We start from the raw sequence: 25,201 nt of genomic DNA on the forward strand, positions 1-25,201 counted from the left end.
CAGTATGCAAAGCTGAATGATGGTCCTCCTCACAACACTCACACTATCCCTAGACCGACACTAAACTAATATTCTACACTGACAATTGAAGCAAAACAGCACAGTATAGCACACTAACTAACTAATATCACTGAACAAAGCCCTGTTCTATCTCTGTCCACGCCAAAATCACACTGAAAATGGCTTCCATTGAAAGAACACTTTTCTACTGTGGAGCAGGAATGAGCCATGATTGGATAAATGACAGTGTCCAATCATGACTCTAACAGTGCTCTGTGCCCTGATTGGCTGAAGCTTTCACTGCTTCAGCCAATCAGGGCTTGCTTTGCAGTGTTAAGCGCCACAATGCATTGTGGTCAGTTCAGGGGGGGCGAACAAACAGCCGAACGTCCAAACAACAAAAGTTCGGCCCGAACTTATGCTCGGGCCAAACCATTCACCCATCCTTTCATGTACATTGCCATTCTCTTACTGAAAATGCTACTAGTCTGGCTATTTCAATCAAGCATGTAGCAAGAGAAGTCAAAACTGCATATATTTTTCTGAGGTGCTTATTTACTATTTTTCAGTAAGCTTTGAGGTTACTGGAGCAGAAATACAAGGATATGATACATATAGAGATAAAAATAAAGCATTGCCATAACACCCCCACATAAGAGAATAATAAGTAGCAAATAAGACCAAGAACTATAAAACAGAGAAAGAGATAAGTAAAAAAAAAAAAAAAAAAAAAAAAGAGACACTTGGAATAGACTTTAAAGTGAATGTAGAGGCTCGTTTTTTTCCCTATAAATAACAACAAACATGTTATACTTACCTGTTCTGTGCAGTGGATTTGTACAGAGCAGCCCCAATTCTCCTCTTCTTGGGTCCCTCTGCTGTGATCCTGGTCCCTCCCTCCTGTTGACTGCCCCCACAGTAAGTAGCTTGCTATGGGGGCACCCGAGCAAAGTCACAGCTCCCTGCGTCCACTCAGACACAGAGCCCCAGCCCCGCCCCCTCCCTCCCCTGATTGGCTAGATGACTTTGATTGACAGCAGCAGGAGCCAGTGGTGCCACTGCTGTGTCTCAGTCAATCAGGAAGGAGAATCTCGGACAGTTGAGACACTCGTGGACATCGCTGGACAGAGAGGGACCTCAGGTAAGTGTTAGGGGGGCTGATGGGGGCTGCTGCACACAGAAGGCTTTGTATCTTAATGCATAGAATGCATTAAGATAAAAAACCTTCTGTCTTTACAACCCCTTTAAACGTGTTTAACATTATAAAGCTGCTTACTGGATTGTTGTGTCCTACATCTGTGTCATTTTCCAAGGCACAACAGCATGATTAAAGAGCCTATGTTAAGATTTACCATTATTTTACCAAGATTTGGTGTAACGATAGCCATAGCAGCTCATGTGGCCTCTATGAAGCCTGTGGGTGGAAGGGGGCCTCATTGGGGAGCTTATGAGGAAAATTAAACCTAGAAAATTGTGCACTTGTGGAGATACACTTATTGTCAAAAGTATTGGGACACCTGCCTTTACACGCACATGAACTTTAATGGCATCCCAGTCCTGGTCCGTAGGGTTCAATATTACGTTGGCCTACCCTTTGCCGCTATAACATTCTGGAAAGGCTTTCCACAAGGTCTAATGCCCTGTACACACGGTCGGACATTGATCAGACCTTCTTGACAACAAAATCCATGGATTTTTTCCGGTGGATGTTGGCTCGAACTTGCCTTGCATACACACGGTCACACAAAGTTGTCGGAAAATCCGATCGTTCTGAACGTGGTGGCGTAAAACACGTACATCGGGACTATAAACGGGGCAGTAGCCAATAGCTTTTGTTTCTTAATTTATTCTGAGCATGCATGGCACTTTGTGTGTCGGATTTGTGTACACACGATCGGAATTTCCGACAATGGATTTTGTTGTCGGAAAATTTTATAGCAAGCTCTCAAACTTTGTGTGTCGGAAATTCCTATGGAAAATGTGTGATGGAGCCTACACACGGTCGGGATTTCCGACAACAAGGTCCTATCACACATTTTCCATCGGAAAATCCTATCGTGTGTACAGGGCATAAGAGTGTGTCTATGGGAATTTTTGACCATTCTTCTAGAAACGCATTTGTGAGGTCAGACACTGATATTGGACAAGAAGACCTGGCTTGCAGTCTCCGCTCTAATTCATCCCAAAGGTGTTCTATTGGGTTGATGTCAGGACCTTGCTTTGTGCACTGGTCTAAATCATTTGGTAGAGAGGAGGTTATGGTGTGGGGTTGTTTTTCAGGGGTTAGGCTTGGCGCCTTAGTTCCAGTGAAGGGAACTCAGCATACCAAGATATTTTGGACAATTTCATGCTCCCAACTTTGTGGGAAGAGTTTGGGGAAGGCCCCTTCCTGTTCCAGCATGACTACGCACCAGTGCACAAAGCAAGGCGAGTTTGAGGTGGAGGAACTTGACTGGTCTGGATTGCAAAGATTGTTTTTGATACTGGCCCTGTACCACCTGTAACAATTGCAAACAAGAAGAACCAACATCAGATATACAGGAGAAGATTTCAGAGTTGTTTCTCTACTCACAGATCCCTCTTTAAAGGCTGTGCATTAAAGAATTTATTTAGCTGTCTTAGTTGTGTAGCTTTATTGTCCTCAGAGCTTCGGGTCATCCCAGCACTGAAATTAACCCTGTATGCCCTAATGCAGTCTTCCTCGGGTTGTAAAAATCCTAGAGTGTCTCTTCAGGTGAAAATTAACAAGAACGTTGTTTGTAGTCCTGCAAAAAAAAAGCCACTATTTAATGCATGTGTGTTTGGGTTATAAAGTAATTGTGTGCAGGAGTACTAATAATATCATGTCATAATATAAAAAATGATTAACTACAACAGTTTATTCTGTTTTTTGTTTTTTTTTGTTTTTTTTTAACTTACTACTACACCACCTTTTTCAGCCCATGCTTGCTGCATTGGTGATAGGGGTAGGATGACTTAGAATTTACACTGTGGCCCTGATATCTGAGATGCTTAAAAAGTATAGTAAACTACTAAGGACATAGTAATTATCTGAAAAATGAGGGTGTGAAGTTGATTTTATAAACTGATGCCCCCTTCATCCCTGACAACATCAATCCACAGCACTAGAACCTAGTGGACTGACTAAGCTGATGGTTCTCCAGCTACCTCTAAATAATATCAATGATATTGGGAAGAGTATGCCCCTGCCAAAGAGCTATCAGACAAGTAAAGCACTGCATCTTATATTAGTTATATTGAGTTAATGTTTATTTTTTTAATACCATGTATATAGTTTATGAGGCAACTGTGTTTCCACATTAACATATGTGGCACCATGTTAGGTATGATCCTTCTGGTATGCTGTATGCTGTGGAGAAAAGGAACTTGTAATCCAATAGGCAGACAAACATTTTGGAGCTTCACCCATTAACTTCAGCACCTGTGTATAATTCAAAGGGGTTGATTTAGTAAGACTGGGGAGTCTTAGTCAGAGCTTCACCAGATTTTGCACTCTCCAGTTTTAGCAAATCATCCCAGTTTGCCTGTCAGTCTGGAGCAGTGCTGGGAGAAGTGATGGACTTCCTGTCTGCTCTGTAGATTATAAGGATCCTTCCAGATACCTATCAGCCAAGAAGCCCCATCACTGACTTTGTGTCATGGGTATCAATGCAAAAGGGTGGAAATGGTATGATTCAAATAAGACATTGAAACATTGAACTGCACTGAACATTGCATGCAGCATTCGATTTGTGCTATTCTGTTTATACAAGCACAGGGGTGCACCAGGAGAGCATGATCTGCATTTTCCAAACAGATCAAAATGACACTTAAATAAAAAAAATATAGTATATACAGGTAACATTTTTATATATTTTATAGGAGACATATGTACATTCATTTTACAAGTGACATGGATTTATTGAATAGTATCTGTAATAACCACTATCGATTTTATTCTTTGTAGGATCTTTAACGCTATTTTTAAGAATCCGCCAACATGTTGGTTGTGCTAGCAGCTGTGTTTGTGGTCCATATTGCCACTATGGTAATGCTATTTGTTGCCACCATTTCCAATGTAAGTATGAAAATGTTTTTTCCTTATTTTTACTCTGACAGCTATGTATAAAGCTTTAATAATTTCTCATAATATCCAAGTTTTTTTAATAAAAAAGTGTTTGTTCCTCAAAAGAATGGAAATGTATTGCATTACACTGCATATCATTGTATGTTCTATTGGCTCCCACTGCTGTCAGTCTAATCTTGTGAGGAGGGAGCCAGGGGCGGGGCTGAGCCACACTGTGTATGTCTATGAACACACACAACTCAGCTCAGAAGCATGCCCACAAGTGTGCTCTCATAGCAAACCGCTTGCTATGGGGGCACACACAGAAGAAGTGGAGTAGAGAGTACCAGTGGGGAACCCCAGAAAGGGAGGCCGCTCTGTGCAATACCATTATAAAAACATTATTGTTTTGGTTTACATACACTCTAACATACAGTGAAAAAAAGTATAGGAAATGAACAACCTAATCAAAATTAGTAAAGCTGAATTCATATAATTTAGGATTTTTCCAGCAGCAGAGTGCTCTTGGATCCTAACTTGGATCCATCTGAATACTGGACACACACCCAGTGTATGACTCATATTATGACATAGCTACTAGTTAACATGGTTAAAAAAAAGACTGAATTTAATCAAGTTTCTGGATCATTGAACTTCTGTATCTTTGCTCCAGCTTCTGTATCATTGGTCCAGAAGATGACATAAAAATGTGCACTATTGCTACTAATTTTGCTATACAAAAGGAAAAAAAAATCCTTCATGTCCAAGGTCTGTCAATGAATTTCCTTGGGTTAAAATACTGATTTAAATATTAGTTAGAGCTCTGGAAATTAGTATTTGCAAGATAATTCATACAGTCTTGTTTTAAATGACTATTTAAACATGTTAATTAAGTCACACACCTTTTTTACTAGGCTGTAATTTTTGTGCTGTTTCACTGTAAGTGAGATTTTGCATTCCTCTTAAGTAAATTCTAAGCAAAAAAGCCCCAATGACCCCATTCCCCTAATTTCTTGTACCGCTTTCCAAATGGGGTTACACACAGCATTAAAACTTCTAGAGGGAGTTCTGAATTTCACTGAATTCAAAACTGCCTTCATATTCTTAAATTGTTGTCAGTAATACAGGGAACTCATTGTTTTCAGAATATTGCTACACCTTCTGAATACACTGTTAGAAGAAGCAGTAAAGCACTGTATAGCACTATAAAGCAAGAACCTGAAACTGCTTATGTAATGAGTAAATATGGCAGCTCCAAGTATAACGGAACATTCCCTATCATATTCTTACAATACGTTTCCTTTCCTAACTTTAGTCCATTGTAGCTATGATTGGGTGTCTCGCTCTTAACTCATAGGAACCCCATTCTTATAAATCTGAGGCTGACCTAAGCCATGCAGTCCATAACTAAACTTCTCAACAAACTGGGAGGGATCCTATGCTGCCATGGAGTTACATATTTACATACATAGTTAGTCAGGTTGAAAAAAGACACAAGTCCATTTAGTTCAACCAACAGAAAAATAAATAGAATGAATGAATAGAAATCTCCATATACATGATCTATTACCCAGCTGATCCAGAGAATCGTATACCCAGCTGATCCAGAGAAAGGCAAAAATAACTATAAAGCATGGCCAATTTTACATAGTCAAGACACTAGTTCAGGACGGAGCTTAACCATGCAGTGTGATGGCTGCTTGATTCCACCTCTCTGCGGGCACAGAGGAACGACGAGCAACTTACAGCCACGGTGGCCACCTCTTACACTTCCCAGCCAGCGATCAGTGTCCCCAGACCTTCGGGCATACCTCCCAACATTTTGAGATGGGAATGAGGGACACCTACTAGAAAATGTATGTAGGCATAGGACACCCCCTGCCACACCCCCTTAAAGGAGAAATAACCCCCCAAAAAAGGTTAATTAAATCCACAAGTGCTTTTTTTTACCACTACTATTCCTTTATATTGACTTTTAAAATGTACAAATGCAGCAATTTAGAAATTGGATGAAAGGTTTAGCACTGGAAAACACTTTTTTAAAGATAAAAAGTGAATTTTATATACAGCTATATAGATCAGACCAAAATGAGGGACAAATGAGGGGGAATGAGGGACAGAGGGACATTGCTCCAAATCAGGGACAGTCCCTCGAAATTAGGGACAGTTGCGAGGTATGCCTTCGGGCACCATGTCACACAAGAAAAATCCTCAGCCCCAGAGGATCCAAGATGGCGCCGGCTCGACACAGAGATCGCTGCCTGCTTCTCCACATAGCCCTGTGTCACCCTCGACAAAAGAGATGGAATATACAGCGCCACACAACGGGACCTCCAGAGACAGCTCTAAAAGAGCAGCTTCTTCTCCATATGCCTTTCCTTCTCATTCAGCTCCTGTAAGTAAAAGAGCTATTGCTTCTTACAGTACTGACGATGATGAGGGGGGGCGGCAAACAGACCTGGCCCCCTCACTCGCACTCAGTCCTAAGTCCTAAGACTCCCAGCCTGCCCCACTTCCTGATTGGCCAGGAGGAGAAACAGGAAGACATTAGCAAATATTAATTCATTAACACAAGTGAGTGGGCTCGGGGTGCAGTGCTCTGCGCCTCGAGCCCACCCTTTTTTGAAGCCAATTAGAGCCTCAGGCTCTAATCACGTGCTTCAAAAAATAAAAAACCCACATTGAAATCCATGCGTCCGACACCTTGCATGGAGGTTAGGGGCCGGGAGCATGGATTGGGGGGGCGGCGCCCCTGCGCCCCTGCGCCCCTGCGCCCCTAATGGACGGGCCGCTACTGGATACCACTATTCTCCATCTCAAGCAGGGCTGAAGCAACTTCATAACTAGGGTCTATCCCCACCCCCAGGCTCTGACTCATCCTGTCCAAATCCCCTGATGCATGTCTCCGAAACTTGGAACACAGTTATAAACACCTCTGCATACTATTCAAAGCTTATGTGGCCTGTTATGATTTACCACAGTGGTTCCCCTGTGCAGGGTTGGTTCAATTGCCATTCTCTGATGGTTAGTTTTTTAAATTCTTTATTAGTGTTTTTGTTTCTCCACCCCGGAGTATGGGTGTGTCATGCACACCACTATGTTATCCCTTACTGTTGCTCCTTTCCTTTTTCCTTCCCTTTTCCCCCATCCTTGCTCTATTCTAAGCTGAACAATTTTGACGATTTTACTTGTTACTGTACAACTTGCAAGAGGGTCCTAACATCTCCCCTCCTGACCCGCAGGTAATTCAACACTTCCTAGACTCCATCAACCTTCCCACATTATCACCTCTGTGACCTTTCCTTCCCGTTTTCTACAGAAGTCACCAATGCGATTAAATCACTTCCCTTACACAAATCCCCAGGTCCAGATGGCTTCACAAATGAATATTACAGACTATTTATGGATCGTTTAACCCCCTTTCTTACTGACTGTGCATGCCCTATGGAATTTCTTGTATATATTACCATTGCTATTCCCAAATCTGGTAAATCAGCTGATTTCCCCTGCTAACTTCACCCTGTTTCCCACTTGAATTCAGACTTGAAGCTGTATGCTAAACTGCAGGCTGACCGCCTGACTAAACTCACCCCTTACCAATACATTTAGATCAAGTAGGGTTTGTCCTAGGTTGCCAAACTTTCTATGGCACTTGCCGATTAATAGATCTTATCCAATGGGCAGAGCACCACCGCATTCCATGTCTGTTATTATCTTTGGATGCTGAAAAAGCATTTGACAGAGTTCACTGGATGTACATGAATGAGGTGCTTCAGAAGTTTGGCTTCATGATACTTTCCTCTATCCTATATACTCGCCCCACTTCCAAAGTCTGGACCTCTGAGTTTCTGTCCTTCTCATTTTCTATCACAAATGGTACCCGACAGGGCTATCCCCTATCTCCTGTTATTTTCCCTTCATGTGGAACCCTTAGCTGAACACATCCGCACTAACTCTTTGATATCCAGAATTATTGTATGATCTGTTCAGCATAAAACTGGACTTTATGCTGCCGATGTTCTCTTAACCTTACTAGACCCAATACATTCCCTTCTGTCTTTTTGTAGCTTACTTGAATATTTTGGAACTCATTATATAAGCTTAATCACTCTAAATGTCATTCTTACCTGTATTTTTATAGCAGCCAGACTGTCCATTGCTCGTCACTGGAAGCAACCCTTATCACTAGATCCTGTTTTAGTGACATACATATAATAAACAAACATGCTCTTTATGAGTATATGTTTGCAACATCCCACCTTTCACAACAAATTTTTTTTACTACTGGCTCTCTGGCTACAACACCCTAACTGCACCCTATCCATTTAACCATTTGATTATCCCTGGATAGACCCGTATTGAGTCCCTGAAATCCTTTTGTTTATGCCTATACACATATATGGACCTATACCTTCAATATACCTGTTCCTATAATTATATTTACATGGAGTTGTTTATTGTTACATGTCATACCAGCTCCCCCACTTTACCTCACCCCTCCCTACTCCTTTCCCTTTTTCCTTTTCTTATCAGTTTTTATACATTTCAGAATGACTGGAAAATGATGGCTATATGATGTTAACGATACGAATCTATGACATGGCAAATGTTTTTTGTTTGCAATTCTTTCAATAGTGAAACTAAAAAGACACTAGTTCATCTAGTTCATTACAAGAAAATAAAAAAAATGAAAACCACCATATGCACAATCCCACCGTTGATTCAGAGAAAAGCAAAAAGAGAACTCTTATGGTCCAATTTGTTTCAGCAGGGAAAAAATAAATTCCTACATTTCCCCCCTGAAGGCAGTCTGCTATTCCCTGGATCAACAATCTCTTCTACTATTACCTAAAAATATTAAAGTGATACTAAAGGTTTGCTTTTTATTTTCTAAATATGTTCCTTTAAGCTGGTGCATTGTTGGTTCACTTACCTTTTCCTTCAATTTCCCTTCTAAATGCTTTTTTTCTTTGTGTGAATTTCTAACTGCCTGTTCCTCCTCTGTAAGCTTGCCCCCATCATCCGAGCCGTTCTGGCTGGGGGTTAGTATGCGTGCTTGCCCCCTCCCTTGGGACAACATCCCTGTGGGGAGATGCTGTGTACGTTCACAGGCACGGGGGGCAGGGGAGCCTCGGGCACGTCTAAGACGCTGTAGCTCTGCCTCCCATGCCTTGTTATTGTATTGAATGACGTTCTCAGCAGCACAGCACAGCCCTGCCTTAACTCGGCCCCCTTATTTGCTACAGTGAAAGTTGGAATAAATAATTAAATATATTGATTCGTTTTTTTGAATAGTTACTAGTAATTGTTAATACTATGGGCGTGCTGGGGAGGCGGGAATGGGCGTGTTAACTGGGCGGCGTGTGTTCAACGAAGGCAGAACTAGAAACGAGAACTAGGCTCATTCTCGTTCTGTCACACGCCGAAAAAGCGGCAGTGCGCATGTGCGATGCCGCTAAGCCTCAAGGAAACTGTAGTTCCTTTGGAGCCGTGACGTAGTTGAAGTGAAAGCGCTCGAAAACCTGGAAATTTAGGATACAGTACACAGAGGAAAGGAGGAAGTGGAGAAAAATCATACTTCTCTAAAAGGTCATTAAATCATTTTGGCTCAAACAACATCTATATTCACGATATATATATCATATAGATCACATATTCCCCCAAAAATGTTTACCTTTACAACCCCTTTAATGTCCGGTTGTATTTTGTGCATTTAGGAATTCATCCTTTTTTTTTAAACAATCTACTGGAGCTGGCCAGAACTTGTTCTTGAGACAGTCCATTTAACATTTTCACAGCACTTTCTGTGAAGAAAACTTTCACTCATTTGCACAATTAAATACTTCATTGAGGTGGGCTTGTAAGTTAGACACATTCTGTAAAAATGTTTTTCTACTACAAAGCTTGGTGCCATCCGCAAACACAAAAATTTAACTTTAAACTTTATAAGGGGAATTTATTGAAACTTGAGCAGGTGCACATGGTAACCAATCCAATCAGCTTCTATCTTTTATTTTTAAAGCATAACTGAACAAGCTGAAAATAGAAGCTGATAGGTTACTATGCATAAATGCTACAGATTCTGTCAACACTGAACCTTGGGGTACACCACTGATATCTTTAGACCATTCAGAGTAAATATCATTAAAGTAGAATACCAGCTAAAACCTAAGTGCTATTTGAAAAGTCCTCTCTCTCCCAACACCCATGTTGACTAACCTCTGTAAGAAAAATGTATATACTTACTACTTATTTTCAGCCCGCTCTGATCCGGTCATGTGACCCCCCTGTTTCAGGCAGCGGTGGCTGCGGGGGGAAGGAGCAGGGAGAGTCAACAATGGATGGACCATAGGAACCTATAGGTGAGGTCGCGACTCCCAGGCATTATCAGATGTTGTCCAGTGCTCGCTTCATTCCCCTGCTACTGACACAGGGATCATATAACAGGACCAGAATGGACTGAAATAGGTAAATGTCTATGTCTTTTTTACACAGGTTAGTCAGCATAGATGTTGAGAAGGGGAGAGAACATTTTCAAGACCAGCTAGATCTTAGCTGGAATTCTACTTGTATCACTAATCTCTGAATACAGTCATTTATCCTGTATTTTACACATTTTACAAACTGAATTTTCTAAGCCTATATAGCCATGTGTGGGTAACTGTGTCAAATGCTTTTCCAAAATCCAAGCATAATATATCCACAGCTACTCCTTGGTTTAAATTTTGGCTTACTTCATTATATATTATAAAAATAAGAAATAAATCATGAGAATAAGAATAACTTTGTCTGAACAGAATCTTAAAAAGTGCCATAACCAAATGCACCGATCTTGCAAACCCTCTCGGATGAGGTGATAGCCATTAGAAGGCTTGGATAAGACCTTAATGGAACTGGACTGACAGTGATCAAATGCAGATTGGTAAGGCAGTCTAAAATATATCTTGAAGAAGACCTAGCTCTGGATTACCCGGAAAAGTCTTTTCTTTCTCTGAAGGAATTCTGGCCTTAAGATCAGGCAGGGCAAAATGACAAAGAGCCCATTAGTCACCTGAAAAGAATAAAACCTTACCGGAACGATACCTCTTATCTTTTTGGAAAATCATAGCCACAACAGGAAGAGCAAAAAAAGGAGTAATGAGTGTACCATTTTAAAAGGTCATGAGAAAGACTGATCTTCCAAGAGTAAAATGCCATTAGAGAAGGCTTTGGTTCCCAAAAGTCAGTAACCCGAACGAGAGAAAAAAAAAATCCACAGAGTAAAGGACATAAAAATATGTTAGTCCGTCATTCATAGACACTGAGGGAATTTTAAGAGCCTGCTCAGTGGGTAATTTCACCACCTCAGCAAGAGCTGTAACCTGGATTTACTGTACATGTGCAGGAAAGGAAACTTCCCATCAAGGCAATGGCCCAGAAAACTCCTGTGCCTACGTAGGTGGGTAGCATGAACACTGACTGTACATATGTGTGCAGACACTTTTCAGCATCTGCCCACTCGGGCTGCATCCAAACTACTATGGAATGAAGAAGGCATTCGAGCCGGCCTAATCACAGCACAGTGGACAATTTAAAGCACTAACTGCTTAGTAGAACCTACTTAAGAGGGGGAAAAAGACAAAATACATAGAAAGCAAGAAGGCAGATAGAGACAAAGTGAACTAAAAGACCCAAAGGCAAAAATTTTCAACTGAAGAGCCATGGTATCACTGTGACCTCATTGCCCCGCACTCTTTCAATCAGAGAATGGTTTGCAGTTATTCAGAAAATGCAAAGCATTCTCTGAAAGGCGCTCATGCTTAAGCCCCGTACACACGATCAGAATATCATAGAAAAAATACTGCTTTCGAAGCAATACGATAATCTAATTGTTAACACACAGCTTTCGTCCAAAATTTTCTGAAGAGACAAACACAAAAATTTGTCTCGTAGTATGATATCATATCATTTTCATTTAATCAGTACAGTTTTCATTCGAAAATACAATACAAATACATTACTTCCAAATTTTTATTCAGTCGTACAAGAATTTTCGTACTTTAGTAATCTATTCATTTTCGATATGGAGACTGGCATCCAAAAAAAAACAGACAAGCATTCGTCCGATAATCTCATCATGTGTACTATGCTTTAGCAGCTGACCTCCAGAATGCATCAGAACTGGTCACCCAGCACTGGACCCAAAAGCAAGTAGAGTACACTGAAGTAGCCTTGTCTATTTCAGTAATTTATAGCTTCTAGGAGCATCAGTCAGATATGGTATACACAGTATATAGTTAAATTGGTCCAAGCTGGACCAATGTAACTATGTAAAATATACTATGTCTGGAATTTAACTTTAACACAGACGCTGTTATCCTATATTTGAATAGCTAAAGAGCCAAAGTCTATGTTCCCTTTAACCCCTGCTGAAAATATAATGTGTTTACTGCAGTTCCACAGTGCTCTTTAAAAGGAACTACAGTGCTGTGATACACAGCAGTCAAACTCCTCAAAACACTTTAACGTGTTTGCTAATGATATAGAGGTTGGAATTAAAACCTTAACTTTGGTTTTTGCTGATGATACCAAATTATGCAGGAAAGAAACTCAGCACAGGATGAGCATTACAGGAAAACCTTGAAAAAACAGGGTAATTGGCAGCTACATGGCAGATGAGGTTCATTTTGGAGAAATGGAAAGTTACCTATGCATTTAGATGTCAAAGCTACACATTAGGATAGGCTTTCCTGGGAGAATTGGTGATAAAAAAATTTGAGGGTGCTTGTAGATCACTGACTTAGCAAAAGCATGCAACACAAAGCTGCAGCTAACAAAGGTAGAAAAATAGTGTCATACATTAAAAAGGGCATACATTCCAGAGACAAATCAACAATTCTACCCCTTTACAAAACACTGGTTCGGCCTCATCTTGAATATGCAGTTCAGTTTTGGTCACCATTTCTTAGAAAAGATGATGTTAAGGCTACTTTCAGACTGGGACGGGCATTGGCGGTAAAGCAGCGCTATATTTAGTGCCACTTTACCGTCATTTTAGCGGCGCTATTCAGCCACTAGCGGGCTGTTTTAACCCCCGCTAGCGGCCCAAAATGGGTTAAAATCGCCTGCATTACCGGCGGGTTTGCGGCGCTGCCCCATTGTTTTCAATGGGAAGGGGCACTTTAGGAGCAGTGAATACACCGCTCTTATAGCGCTGCAAAGATGCGGCTTGCAGGACTTTTTTTCCTGTCCTGCAAGTTGCACTGCTCCAGTGTGACACTGGAGACACAGGAGAGGCTCTTTACAGGCGCTATGCAGGCGCTATTTTTAGTGCTGTAGTGCCTGTAAAGCGCCTCAGTGTGAAAGTAGCCTAAAGAAGTTGTAAAGTCAGAAGGTGTTTTATTTCTAATGCATTCTATGCATTAAGATAAAAAGCCTTCTTTGTGCAGCAGCCCCCCTTAGCCCCCCGAGTACTTACTTGAGCCCCATCTCTGTCTAACGATGTCCACGAGTGTCTCAGCCATCCGAGACTCTCCCACCTGATTGGCTGAGACACAGCAGTTGGGCCATCGGCTCCCACTGCTGTCAATCAAAGTCAGTCTGCCAATCAGGAGAGAGAGGGGGCGGGGCCAGGCCACAGCTCCATGTCTGAATGGACACAGAGAGCTGTGACGCAGCTTGTGTGCCTCTATAGCAAGCTGCTTGCTGTGGCGCCACTCAACAGGAGGGAGGGGCCAGGAGCACTGAAGAGGGACCCAAGAAGAGGAGGATCCAGGCTGCTCTTAGCAAATCCACTGCAACGGAGCATGTAAGTATAACATGTTTGTTATTTTTATTGAAAAAAAAAAACAAGACTTCACAATCACTTTAAATTAGAAAGAGTTTAGCGTCAAGTAATTATTAAGGGGTATGAAGGAGGCGCTTGGAGGTGGATATGATTATAATGTACAAATATGTCAAAGATGGCAGTGGTGACTGTAATAAATTCTTTATTCTAAGGTCCCTGATGAGGACATGTGGCCACATACAGATTAGAGGAAAGGAGGTTTAAGCTCAAATTCAGGAAAGGGTTCTTCATTGGTAGAGCAGTAAAAATGTGGCACTCCCCTTTCCAGGAAGTGGTTCTAGCTGAGAGTGTCGACAACATCAAAAAACTTTTAGCCCGGGTTCACACTACAACGGGCTGCAGATCGCACAGGAGCGCTGTGCGTCCCAGTTCCCCGTTTCAGGGACGAATCAGGGCCGATTCTATGCCTGAATTCGGCCCTGAAACTGAGCCAAAGACGCACAGCATTTTTGTGCAGTGCGCTCCGTAGCCGCCCCGGAGATATGTGAACCGGCTCCATAGGGAGCCAATCACATTCTCCTGCTATGCAAATTAGATGTGCGGAAACGCACATCTAATTCACATAGGTGTGAACCTGGTCTTAGATCTCTTCCTCAGAATGTAAAATATACAGGGCTATGGGAATTGTAAGAGAAAAAAAAATCACCTATACATACACACACAGAGGTTGAACTGGATGGACCTGTAACTTTTTTCAACCCTTGAAGACTTGTTCTAAAGACAATACTATAAAGTCAGGTACACACTATGAGTTTTTTCCATTCAACCCAGCTAGTTGAATGAAACAAAAACTGTCAGCTTTGGTCAGAGCCCCTGTATTAATGATCCAACGTTAGTACAGTGATCTGCCCCGCTGAGCTATTGTGTTCTGACAGCTATTGTTTTCTGGTCAGAGTGTTCTGGCATCCCCCTCCAGAACACGCTGATCAGAACTCTCAGCCTCTGGCTGAGAGCGCTTATCGGGAGTCGGCCGGCTGCTGGTTTTCCAGTATGCTTGTCCAACAGAAGCTGGGCAAACTGTCAGACTGGCTACCATACACATGGCCCGAATGTCGCCCAGCATTCGGCCTGTGTGTATGGGGCTTAAGAGAAGATTTCCTTAACTTTGGCGAGATTTCATCTCATTTTCTGTTTCTCTGAGACAGTATTTAAAGAAAAATCCCCACAACTGAAAAAAAAAAAGTAAAAGCAACAGGGCTTTTACATTGTTACACAGTTAGTCAGGTAAAAAAAAGACACAAATCTATCTAGTTCAATCAATAGAAAAGAAAAAATAAATTATATATATATATATACAGTGTATATATATATATATATTAGAGGTCGACTGATATATTGGCTGATATTTGGTGCTTTTTACTTAATCGGCATCGGCTGATTGTGCTGATAAAAGAGCCTGCCAAATCTGATAAAAAGAACCTGAAGAGATACAATGTTTACACTTATGAATGAACTGAACTCTGTGTGTAGAAGCTCTCAGTTTAACCATTTAAAGACTAAATCTTTTCTGACATTTGTTGCTTACAAGTAAAAATCCTGTATTTTCTGCTAGAAAATCACTTAGAACCCTCAAACATTATATATATATTTTTTTTTAGCAGAGACCCTAGGGAATAAAATAGCGATTGTTGCAATATTTTATGTCACACGGTATTTGCGCAGCGGTCTTTCAAACGCAATTTTTTTTGAAAAAATTCACTAATAAATTTAAAAAAAACTAAGCAGTAAAGTTATCCCATTTTTTTTCATCCAAAAGTTTTGATTACCTGTTTTTGTGTATTTAATATTTAAGTATATATATATAGTTATAGATATAGTTTTTTTTTTTTTTTTATCTAAATTCTACATACAAGTGAACTGATTGGAGGTTTGTTTTGTTTAATAAATGTTTAAATGTAAAAAATTTTCTGTATCACTTAAGGTTGCTTTCACACTGGAGCGGGCATGCTTTGACGGTAAAACGCTGCTAGTTTTAGCGGCGCTTTACCATCATTTTAGCGGCGCTATTCGGCTGCTAGCAGGGCGCTTATAACCCAGCTAGCAGCCGAGGAAGGGGTTAAATGCGCCCCTGAAGCACTGCTGCCGAAACGCTTTGCAGGCGCTTCCGCAGCAGTGCGCATTCATTTCAATGGGCAGGAGTGGTGGTATACACTGCTCCAAAGATGCTGCTTGCAGGACTTTTTTTTAACATCCTGCCAGCACATCGCCTCAGTGTGAAAGCACTCTGGCTTTCACACTGAGACTGCAGGGGAGCCGTTTAACAGGCACTTTACAGGCGCTATTGTTAGCCCAAAAGCGCCTGAAAAACGCCCCAGTGTGAAAGGGGTCTAACTGTTAGATTTTATGAGATGAAGGGGAAAAAAAAGAAAAAGAAAGAAAAAAAAAATCGGCCTAATATATCGGCCCAAAGAAATCGGCATCACATATCGGCCATCGGCCACCGCGATTTCTAAATATCGGCATCAGCATTGGCCAGAGAAAAACCCATATCGGTCGACCTCTAATATATATATACTGTATATAATTTTATACCTACAGTTTATTCAGAGAAAGGCAAATATAATAAAGCATGATCTAATTTGCTCCAGAGAGGGAAATAAATTCTTCCTGATACCCCAGAAGGCAATTGCATATTCTGTGAATCTTGGAACACTCTTGCAGTTATTACCTATAAATTTCAACAGCCAGTTATATTCTGTGCATTTAAGAATGCACAGCGTTTTTTTCCTTTAATCTACTAGCTGGGTCAGAACTAGTTCGTGAAGAACTCTTTATCATATTTTCCCAGCTCTTACCGTGAAGAAGCCTTTCCTTATGTGAGGTTAAATCTATTTTCCTTCAGATGTAATGAGTGCCCCTTTGTCCTCTGTGATGACCTGAAAGTGAGTAACTCTACACCAAGTTCAATATATGAACCACGTCTGTATTTTTACATGGTGATCATATCCCCCATTGACTGTGTCCTCTAAATAGAGAATACATTTAGTTCAGTTAATCTTATCATATCCTATATTACCCCAAAAAAAGTTTTGGCTTAAAACTATGGCACTTTCATGTACATTTTTAAAAAAGTGTAAAAATGCAGTTTAATAAACATTAAATCTATGGCACCTACTGTTTTTCATGCTCACTCTGTTAGAAAAACTGGTTTCAGATTAAATGTTCCTATCCATTGAGTGGATTATTAAGTATGAAGAATCTGAAGTCAGGTAAGGCTAAGGCAGAAATGTAGAAATGCAGAATTATGGTACAGAGTGAAGCCTTGGAAATAAAAGGGGACTCTGTAATTAGACATTAGTACTAAAGATTTGTTAGCATTGAAAAATGTAAATCAGAGGTCTGATAGGCACATGTAATGATATACATGTAATTACAGGTTTGGCTGAAGAATATCAATGGAGTGGCATCACGGGGCATTTGGATGGAATGCACTAGTGGAGCTTGTACATCTATATTTGGAGTGATTAACCCAGAAGACAGTAAGTGTTTTTTGTGTCATTAGCTGTTCCTGTGTAATTTCTTCATTAAACAATATAAGACAATCTCTTCATTAAACAATATAAGACAATAGTATTTATGTAACTATATATGAAAAAGCAAAATGATGTGTTGTAACAATATTAATCCACCAAACAACTACCAACTATTTGGCACCTTTTCTGCAGCCTGCAAAGCAAAGCAAAGCAAAAATCCATGGAGTTTAAAATTCACGGTCCTGACAAACTCATGTTGAAATTTACTAGACTGACTTTTTAGCAACTGTAAGGCATTGCCTGGCCCTTAAACTTAAAGTGGTTGTAACCCTAAAAAACAAAAACAAAAAAAAATACATGCTCCTGTCCCTTTAAGGCCGGGTTCACACTGGTACGACATACGCTCTCACTTTGGGAGCACATGTCACATGACGTGTATAAATCAATGGTTCCCGGTTTGACTTTGTCCAAGCACGCAGGTCAGGAAAGGGGGGGGGACAAGCAAATGCCCCCCCCCAATGTTAAAGGCATGTGGCCTGGTATGGTCCAGGAGGGGGGGGAGGCCTTCCTGACCATTCGGATAAGGGTCTGGTATGGATTTTGGGCGGGACCCCACACGGTTTACTTTTATTTTGGCATGGAATTTTCCTTTAAAATCTATACCAAACAGAAGGGTCTGGTCTCTACACCGTTTTTTTTTTATTCTAGTGTGGAGTTCCCCTTCAAGATCATCAGAGCACAAGTCCCATGCCAAAGTCGGATCAGTTAAGATGGTGATTCGACTTTAGTTCAACATCAATGAAATTTAATGGTCTGAAGTAGGACCAAAGGCGGACCAAATGCGGACCAAAGTAGCACAGGAACCTTTTTCAAAGTCGTACTGTTGGACCAGTTAAGACAGCTCTCATAGGGAACAATTTATTTAAACACGTCATGCGACGTGTGCTCCCAAAGTCGGAGCGTATGTCATACCAGTGTGAACCCAGCCTTAGGCATGATATATAGCACAATGCTTTTGCAGTGTCAATTGGCCACTTCCATGTTCTGCAATACTTGGTTGATCCTGCCTGTTCTTGTGTTCTCCTGTTTAAACTGACCACGGTAATTATGGCTGATGCCTCCATCATCCAACTATTTCCTCAGCGTTTCTGCATCTCAACTCCCCCCCTCCATTTCTTCATGTCACTTCCGTAGTCTGTATGTGAGCCCCTCCCCTCTCCTCTTACCTTGGTTGAGCAATGCTATCAGTGTCCTCAGTCCCCTCTGCACATCACAGTCCCTCCCTTTACATTGAAGCCCCCCTTTCACATAACAGCTTCCGCCCCTTTACGTCAAGATCCCCATTTGCATCACAGCCCCCCCCTTCACAGCAGTGTCCTCTGTCCCCTTCACATCACACCCCCTCTTCACTACAGTGTTCTCAGTCCCCCTTCACAGTAGTGTTCCCACCAGTCCTTAATATCACATCCCTCCTTCCTTCACTGTAGTGTCTTCAATCCCCCTTTACACCAACCCCTTCCAATATAGTCCCGGCGATTTTGTCATCAGAATGAGCAGAGTTGGACATGGAGCTGGACATAGGCATAACTGACACAGGAGCACCATTTCCACTTACAATGGCACAAGGAACCACTGACATCATAGGCGTGCGCACAGGGTGTGCCAGGTGTGCCTGGGCACACCCTATTTGCCTTGTGTGCTGCATATTCCCCCCTGTTTAGACCACTGATATTTCATTCCCCCCCAAAAAATGTTACACAAGCCCAAAAATTTGGGGAAAAGAAAATTAACAAAATTACACTGTCCACTGCCCTACTGACGCCATCAGTACATATACACATGCATATGTATTTGAGCTTTGGGGTGCACACCCTAATGCAAGAGGCTGCGCACACCTATGACTGACATGGAGGCAGTATTTGCACTGATTACTGATACAGGGGCATTTTGTAGTCCCACTGGCCACAATTTAGCCCATAAACATGTAATGGGCAGTGAACTGACCCTTTATTAAAGAGGTGAGGACCCTTTCTATAAAAGGAAGGGCTCACAATAGCCATTTTTGTGTGTGTTGGAAGTGTTTGGGAGAGCTGACGTCTGCAGAGATACTATACTATACAGTGCACAATACAGTTCACAATTCTATTCTATTGACCCAACAATCCATTTTAGGACTACTTTTTGGACTGTATCAATAAAAACTGCCATTTACCGCTTAGCTGCTCTGGCTCCCAGCAGCCCCGTTTTTTGTGTATTTTTTCCCTCACGTAATGTTTTTCTGTTTTAACATGTGTGTGCATGTCTGCAGAAGGCTGCGTGTAAGAGCAGCAAGGCGCTGATCAGGAATAAGCTAAGAGAGAGCTTAACTCTAGGAAATTCTTTTGGGTCTGAGGAGCAGACCTAAGGCCTAGGCCTAAGGCCTGAATCAGCCGTATGGCAAGAATGTAAGCCATTATTATTGAATGTGCAAGATACAGTAATGGTGGAACCCCCCTGCGTGGGTACTGATGTCTTTGTGAACTTTTCCGTGCTTTTAACCACTTGCCGACCGCCGCACACCGATGTACATCCTAACTTCGGCGGCTGATATTGTTGTTATGGCAGCAGCTAGCTGCCATAACCCCGGTATCCCCATTTTCGTGCGGCGGTCGGCTACAAGATAAAAGTGGTCTCAGCGGCGGATTCGCCACAAGATCATTTTTATCAGTGGCGGGAGAGGGCCCCTCCCGCCACGATCCGGTGCCCTCCGCCGCTTACCGAAGCCGTTGGTAGTGGCGGAATCGATCGTGTCTGTCCCCTTGCTGTGCCTGGAGACGAGTGGGGGGAAGATGGCGCCCACTCGTCTCCATGACACTCTAGGGCGGAAGCGACGTCAAAACGTCACTTCCGCCCATACGTCTTAAAGGCATATTTTTTTCAATGTCATTTTTTTTTTTATTGCATTTTAGTGTAAATATGAGATGTGAGGTCTTTTTGACCCCACATCTCATATTTAAGAGGACCTGTCATGCTTTTTTCTATTACAAGGGATGTTTACATTCCTTGTAATAGGAATAAAAATGACACAATTTTTTTGTTTTAAACAGTGTAAAAATAAATAAAATCATATGAAATAAATAAGAAAAAAAAAAATTTTTTTAAATGCCCCGTCCCGACGAGCTTGCGCGCAGAAGCGAACGCATACGTGAGTAGCGCCCACATATAAAAACGGTGGTCAAACCACACCTGTGAGATATCGCTGTGATCGGTAGAGCGAGAGCAATAATTCTAGCCCCAGACCTCCTCTGTAACGCAAAACATGCAACCTGTAGAATTTTTTAAACGTCGCCTATGGAGATTTTTTAGGGTAAAAGTTTGACGCCATTCCACGAGCGGGCGCAATTTTGAAGCGTGACATGTTGGGTATCAATTTACTCAGCATAACATTATCTTTCACAATATAAAAAAAAAAATTGGGCTAACTTTACTGTTGTCTTATTTTTTTTTTTATTGAATTTTTTCCAAAAAAAAGCTCGCTTGTAAGACCGCTGCGCAAATACGGTGTGAAAAAAAGTATTGCAATGACCGCCATTTTATTCTCTAGGGTGTTAGAAAAGAAACAATATATAATGTTTGGGGGTTCTAAGTAATTTTCTAGCAAAAAAAACTGTTTTAAACATGTAAACACCTAAACTCCAAAACGAGGCTGGTCCTTAAGTGGTTAAATAAAAGTGGGCTACCAAGCCCTTATAAATACAGTTTTGTACTGGTGTACTCACTGGAAAACACACCTACCATTTGAGTCCGATAACCCCAATCTTAATATATATATATATATATATATATATATATATATATATATATATATATATATATATATATATACTGGAAGCACAGCAGCAGGAGAGTGTGGTGAAGCTTTTCAGCATTCCCAAACCCTAAGCACTGTACAAGGGTGGGGTGAGCAATTGTAGAACAAAGCCGTACTCAGTGACATTGAGAATTCTGGATCCTCTGGCATAGGCGATTTGTCATATATGGCATCCTTTATGCCTTTGCAAGGACCCTTGCATCTGTGTGATCAAAGAGAAGGGCCACTATTGGGTAGCCAGTCTATTGGATCCCTGGTTCAGGGGTAAAATGACTGAACTCCTGCCACCATCCCGGAGGGATCCCAAACACAGCCCTTTGATTGTGTGCTTCTTAATAGTCTATCGCCACATTTCCTGATGATGGCAAGATACTTCAGCTGCTCAATTCTCCTTTAAGAGCAACAGTGGCAGCTTCCTGAGTTTTTCATATATTTTTTAAGCTACAGTCCTGGCTACCAATTGCAGACAGTGCCTGAACTTCATATTTTGTGACTACACTGGTTGAGTTGAGAGTTGAGTTGCATCTTGATATAGCACGGTCCTTTACCCTGTAGGGTCCTGATGCACTTAGAAACACATACACATATACACATACGAGGGCCAATTTAGAGACAGGATCTGATTAACTTGTCTTTGGAGTGTGGGAGGAAACTGGAGTACCATGGAGGAAACCCACACAGGCACAGGGAGAACATGCAAACTCCAGGTAGGTGGTGTTTGGTTGGTATGGTTGGGATTTGAACCAGCGACCCTATTGCTGCTAGGTGAGAGTGTTAACCACTACATCACTGTGCTGCCCCTGGTTCTAGGGCTGACACAGAAAAAGTAAGAAGCAAGGACCCCATGGACTACTGGGAGTTCAAGATCGTGTACTTGCTGGAGCTAGGACCATATGTACTAGATGTACTGGCTGTCCTTGCAGCAAATGTGCTCTCCCAGAGGGCCTTTGGTGTAGCAGGAAGGCCGGGCTCCACTTCCTATGTTGCGGTGGATTACTGACTGATAACGAGGCTTGGTTGACGCCTCTGAGCGCACCGCCGTCGTTATTCAGTTACACGCGTGACGTCACCGCGTTATACGATAGCGAGGCTTGGGTGACGCCTTGGAGCACACTGCCGTCGCTACCCAGCCACACGCGTGACGTCATCGCGCTCAAACGAGGCTTGATACAGAGTGTGGAGCGCAGCGGTGTCGTTGCGCTCTCACTCATTGGATGGAGACACTGATAGTGAGGTTTGGTCACGGATTTAACCATCCGGACCATTGCCAATCTATATCTGCCTCATTACTTTATCATTTAGGTCTCACATTAGAATACATGACCTGAGTGTCTAGTTTTTATAAAACAAATGGCTTTAAAATACTAAGCTTGTAATATATGCCCCTCTAACCGGAAATAAGGTCATCTGAATCACTTCCGGTTTCGGACACTTCCAGTGGGGGTCATTATCTATCTGTCTATAAATAGAGCGGTGGGGTGAGAGGGTTCCACACCCCAGAAGACGACTTTTGTAGTTGAAACATGTCGGGTGGACCCCTCACGACTGCCGCTATACGATTTACATGCTATTTTTATCTTCAAAAAATGTGAGTTTGTTTTTTATTGCTAATTTTTTAAATAAATCCAAGTTTAAACGTTATTACGCTATGTGAGTGTTTTCATCCCTCACACGCTACACGAATCTTTCGCTTGGTTTATGGTGGTACATCTACTAATGAGGAAGCCGTGCTGACCATTTCCCCCCCCTCGTTTTGTGTGATGATGACATCTGACCAGATAACACATCTAGACCTGTTGGTCATCAAGCTTTTTTGACCTGTATGGCATATGCTATTTCAGGCCACTACTTCTGGTAAGCCTCCATAATTTCTGGTGATGGTCCTGGCACTGTTTTCAACCTTCCGTGCACCTCTGGTTTTCCATGGTCCATTTATCCACCAGGCTGCCGGGTCTAAATAACCTTTCTGCACGTACAAGAAAACACCTGTTCATCATTGCCTATGCACTGCTATTATAGACTTTTTATATTTTTTTTGCTTTTCATATTTCATCCATTGGGATATGGACTTTTATATGATATTGTCTTTGATGTTTATTTGAATTGAACACACATATGTATCGCTATTTTGTTCACCAATCACTGTCACACGTGGCATCTTCCTTGTTCACATTGTAATGTTTTTGATGTCACTTACTGTTTAGGATTTTGTGTTTTATGCACAGAACAAATAGCGCCACACTTTGAATTTTCTGTAGCAGGAGGGTTTGCCTGGAGGCAGGATGGTGGACTGGCTGACTTTTATTAACCACTTTGCCTCTCACACATGTTCACCCCCTATGGGCCAGTTTTTACATTTCTGCTATGGACCTGTTTATTCGGCAATAAATTTTTCATTAATTAAGCAAACAAGGTAATATGTATATTTTTTTTTTGTAGGGACAAACAAGGCTTCTTTTCATTATATTTTCTTGCAACAATTCTTTTTTTTTCCAATCCTTAGACAATAAAACACAACAAAATTAAACTAAACACACTTTTTGCTTTTTTTTTTTTAAGCAATGTTAGTTTAAAAATACTGGTACTACACATAAAGAGAAAATCCACTGTGCGATATAATTTTGTAAAACATTTAAAATCACTCCACAAAGTATGCACTCACATATTTAAAATTATGCCAGGCTTAAAAATGTCATAATTTGCTAGTATGCACCGCATACATAGTTACCAACATTTAGGCCTCATGCACACTGGACTTTTTTACAGCAGCTGTTTGTGGCTTCAGGCGTTTTTTTCTACAGTCAATAAACTCCCCATCATGTTATTCTATGTGTCCATGCACACATAGGCTGTTATCAGCAGTTTTTGGCTGGGGCGTTTTTTGGCTTTAAAAAAAACAAAACAAAACTAGTGGGTTCTGATAGGAGTTTTTCAGCTGCTTTCAGCTGTAAAAACACTCTAACGTCAAAAAAATGTTGATAAACACCGATAAACGCTCAAAAACCGTGCTCACCAGCCTTATTTTACGTTTTTGATCCTATTGCAAGAACGTTGAAAAAGGTTGAAAAACTCACTGCAAAGCTACTGGCGTTTTTATAACGTTATTTTAACGTCCAGTGTGCATGCGACCTTAATAAAAAATTTCAGGGACACATTTTTTCTGTTGTGCATTCAGCAAGCTATTGTAGGCGGAGAATGTGCTTTAATTAGGGGTGGGGCATTCATTTAGTAGGGGCGTGGATCTACAAAAGTCAGGGTTAATGCAATGGCATACTTTAACCACCTCAGCTCTGGAACGTTTCAACGTTTGAACCCTCTTCATGATCAGCCATTTATTGCTATTTAGCACTGCGCTAATTTAACTGGTAATTGCACGGTCCTGCAACACTATAACCAAACAAAATTTGTGTTATTTTTTTACACAAATAGAGCTTTCTTTTGGTGGTATTTGATCAATATGTTTTTTATTTTTTCCAATATAAATAAAAAAACTGAAAATTTTGAAAAAAAAAACAATATTTTTTACTTTCCGCTATAAAACATATCCAATAAAAAAATGTAAGAAATCAAATTTCTTCATTAATTTTGGCCAAAATGTATTCTGCTACATGTCTTTAATAAAACAAAATCCCAATAAGTGTATATTGAATGGTTTATGTGAAAGTTATAGCATCTAGAGGGAGGTGAAGTCTTCATCAATCTACATGTATTATCCCGCCCTCATTAACATCACATTATCTAAACAGAGTGATTGGAGGATGTTTATATAGATAGGGCTGTGTGCCAGCTTGGGAGATGTCTCTCAGCTGTGGTGAAGAGCTTTGACAAAAAAAAAAACTGGGAGCTGATTGGTCTTTATGAAAAACTGCACCAGATTTTGCACTCTCCAGTTTTAATAAAGAGCAAGAGTGCAGGAGACGGGCTGGGGAGGCAGAAATTGGTTTGGAGCTTCTAAATATTTACATCGCTGGGAAGTGTACAGTATG

At 41.2% G+C, this 25,201-nt stretch overlaps 1 protein-coding gene across 1 annotated transcript in view; it reads left to right on the plus strand.

Moving 5' to 3' along the window:
• EMP1 (epithelial membrane protein 1) overlaps nt 1-25,201 on the plus strand; it is a 92,818-nt gene that overhangs the window by 56,759 nt on the left and 10,858 nt on the right. Inside the window, exons 2-3 of the mRNA XM_073592714.1 lie at nt 3,968-4,078; nt 17,269-17,371. Coding sequence (XP_073448815.1) covers nt 4,001-4,078; nt 17,269-17,371 — 181 coding nt within the window. The 5' untranslated portion in view covers nt 3,968-4,000. The remainder of the gene's footprint in view (nt 1-3,967; nt 4,079-17,268; nt 17,372-25,201) is intronic.

Source organism: Aquarana catesbeiana, linkage group LG07 (assembly GCF_042186555.1).
Source record: "Aquarana catesbeiana isolate 2022-GZ linkage group LG07, ASM4218655v1, whole genome shotgun sequence".
In the NCBI taxonomy this organism is placed as follows: Eukaryota; Metazoa; Chordata; class Amphibia; order Anura; family Ranidae; genus Aquarana; species Aquarana catesbeiana.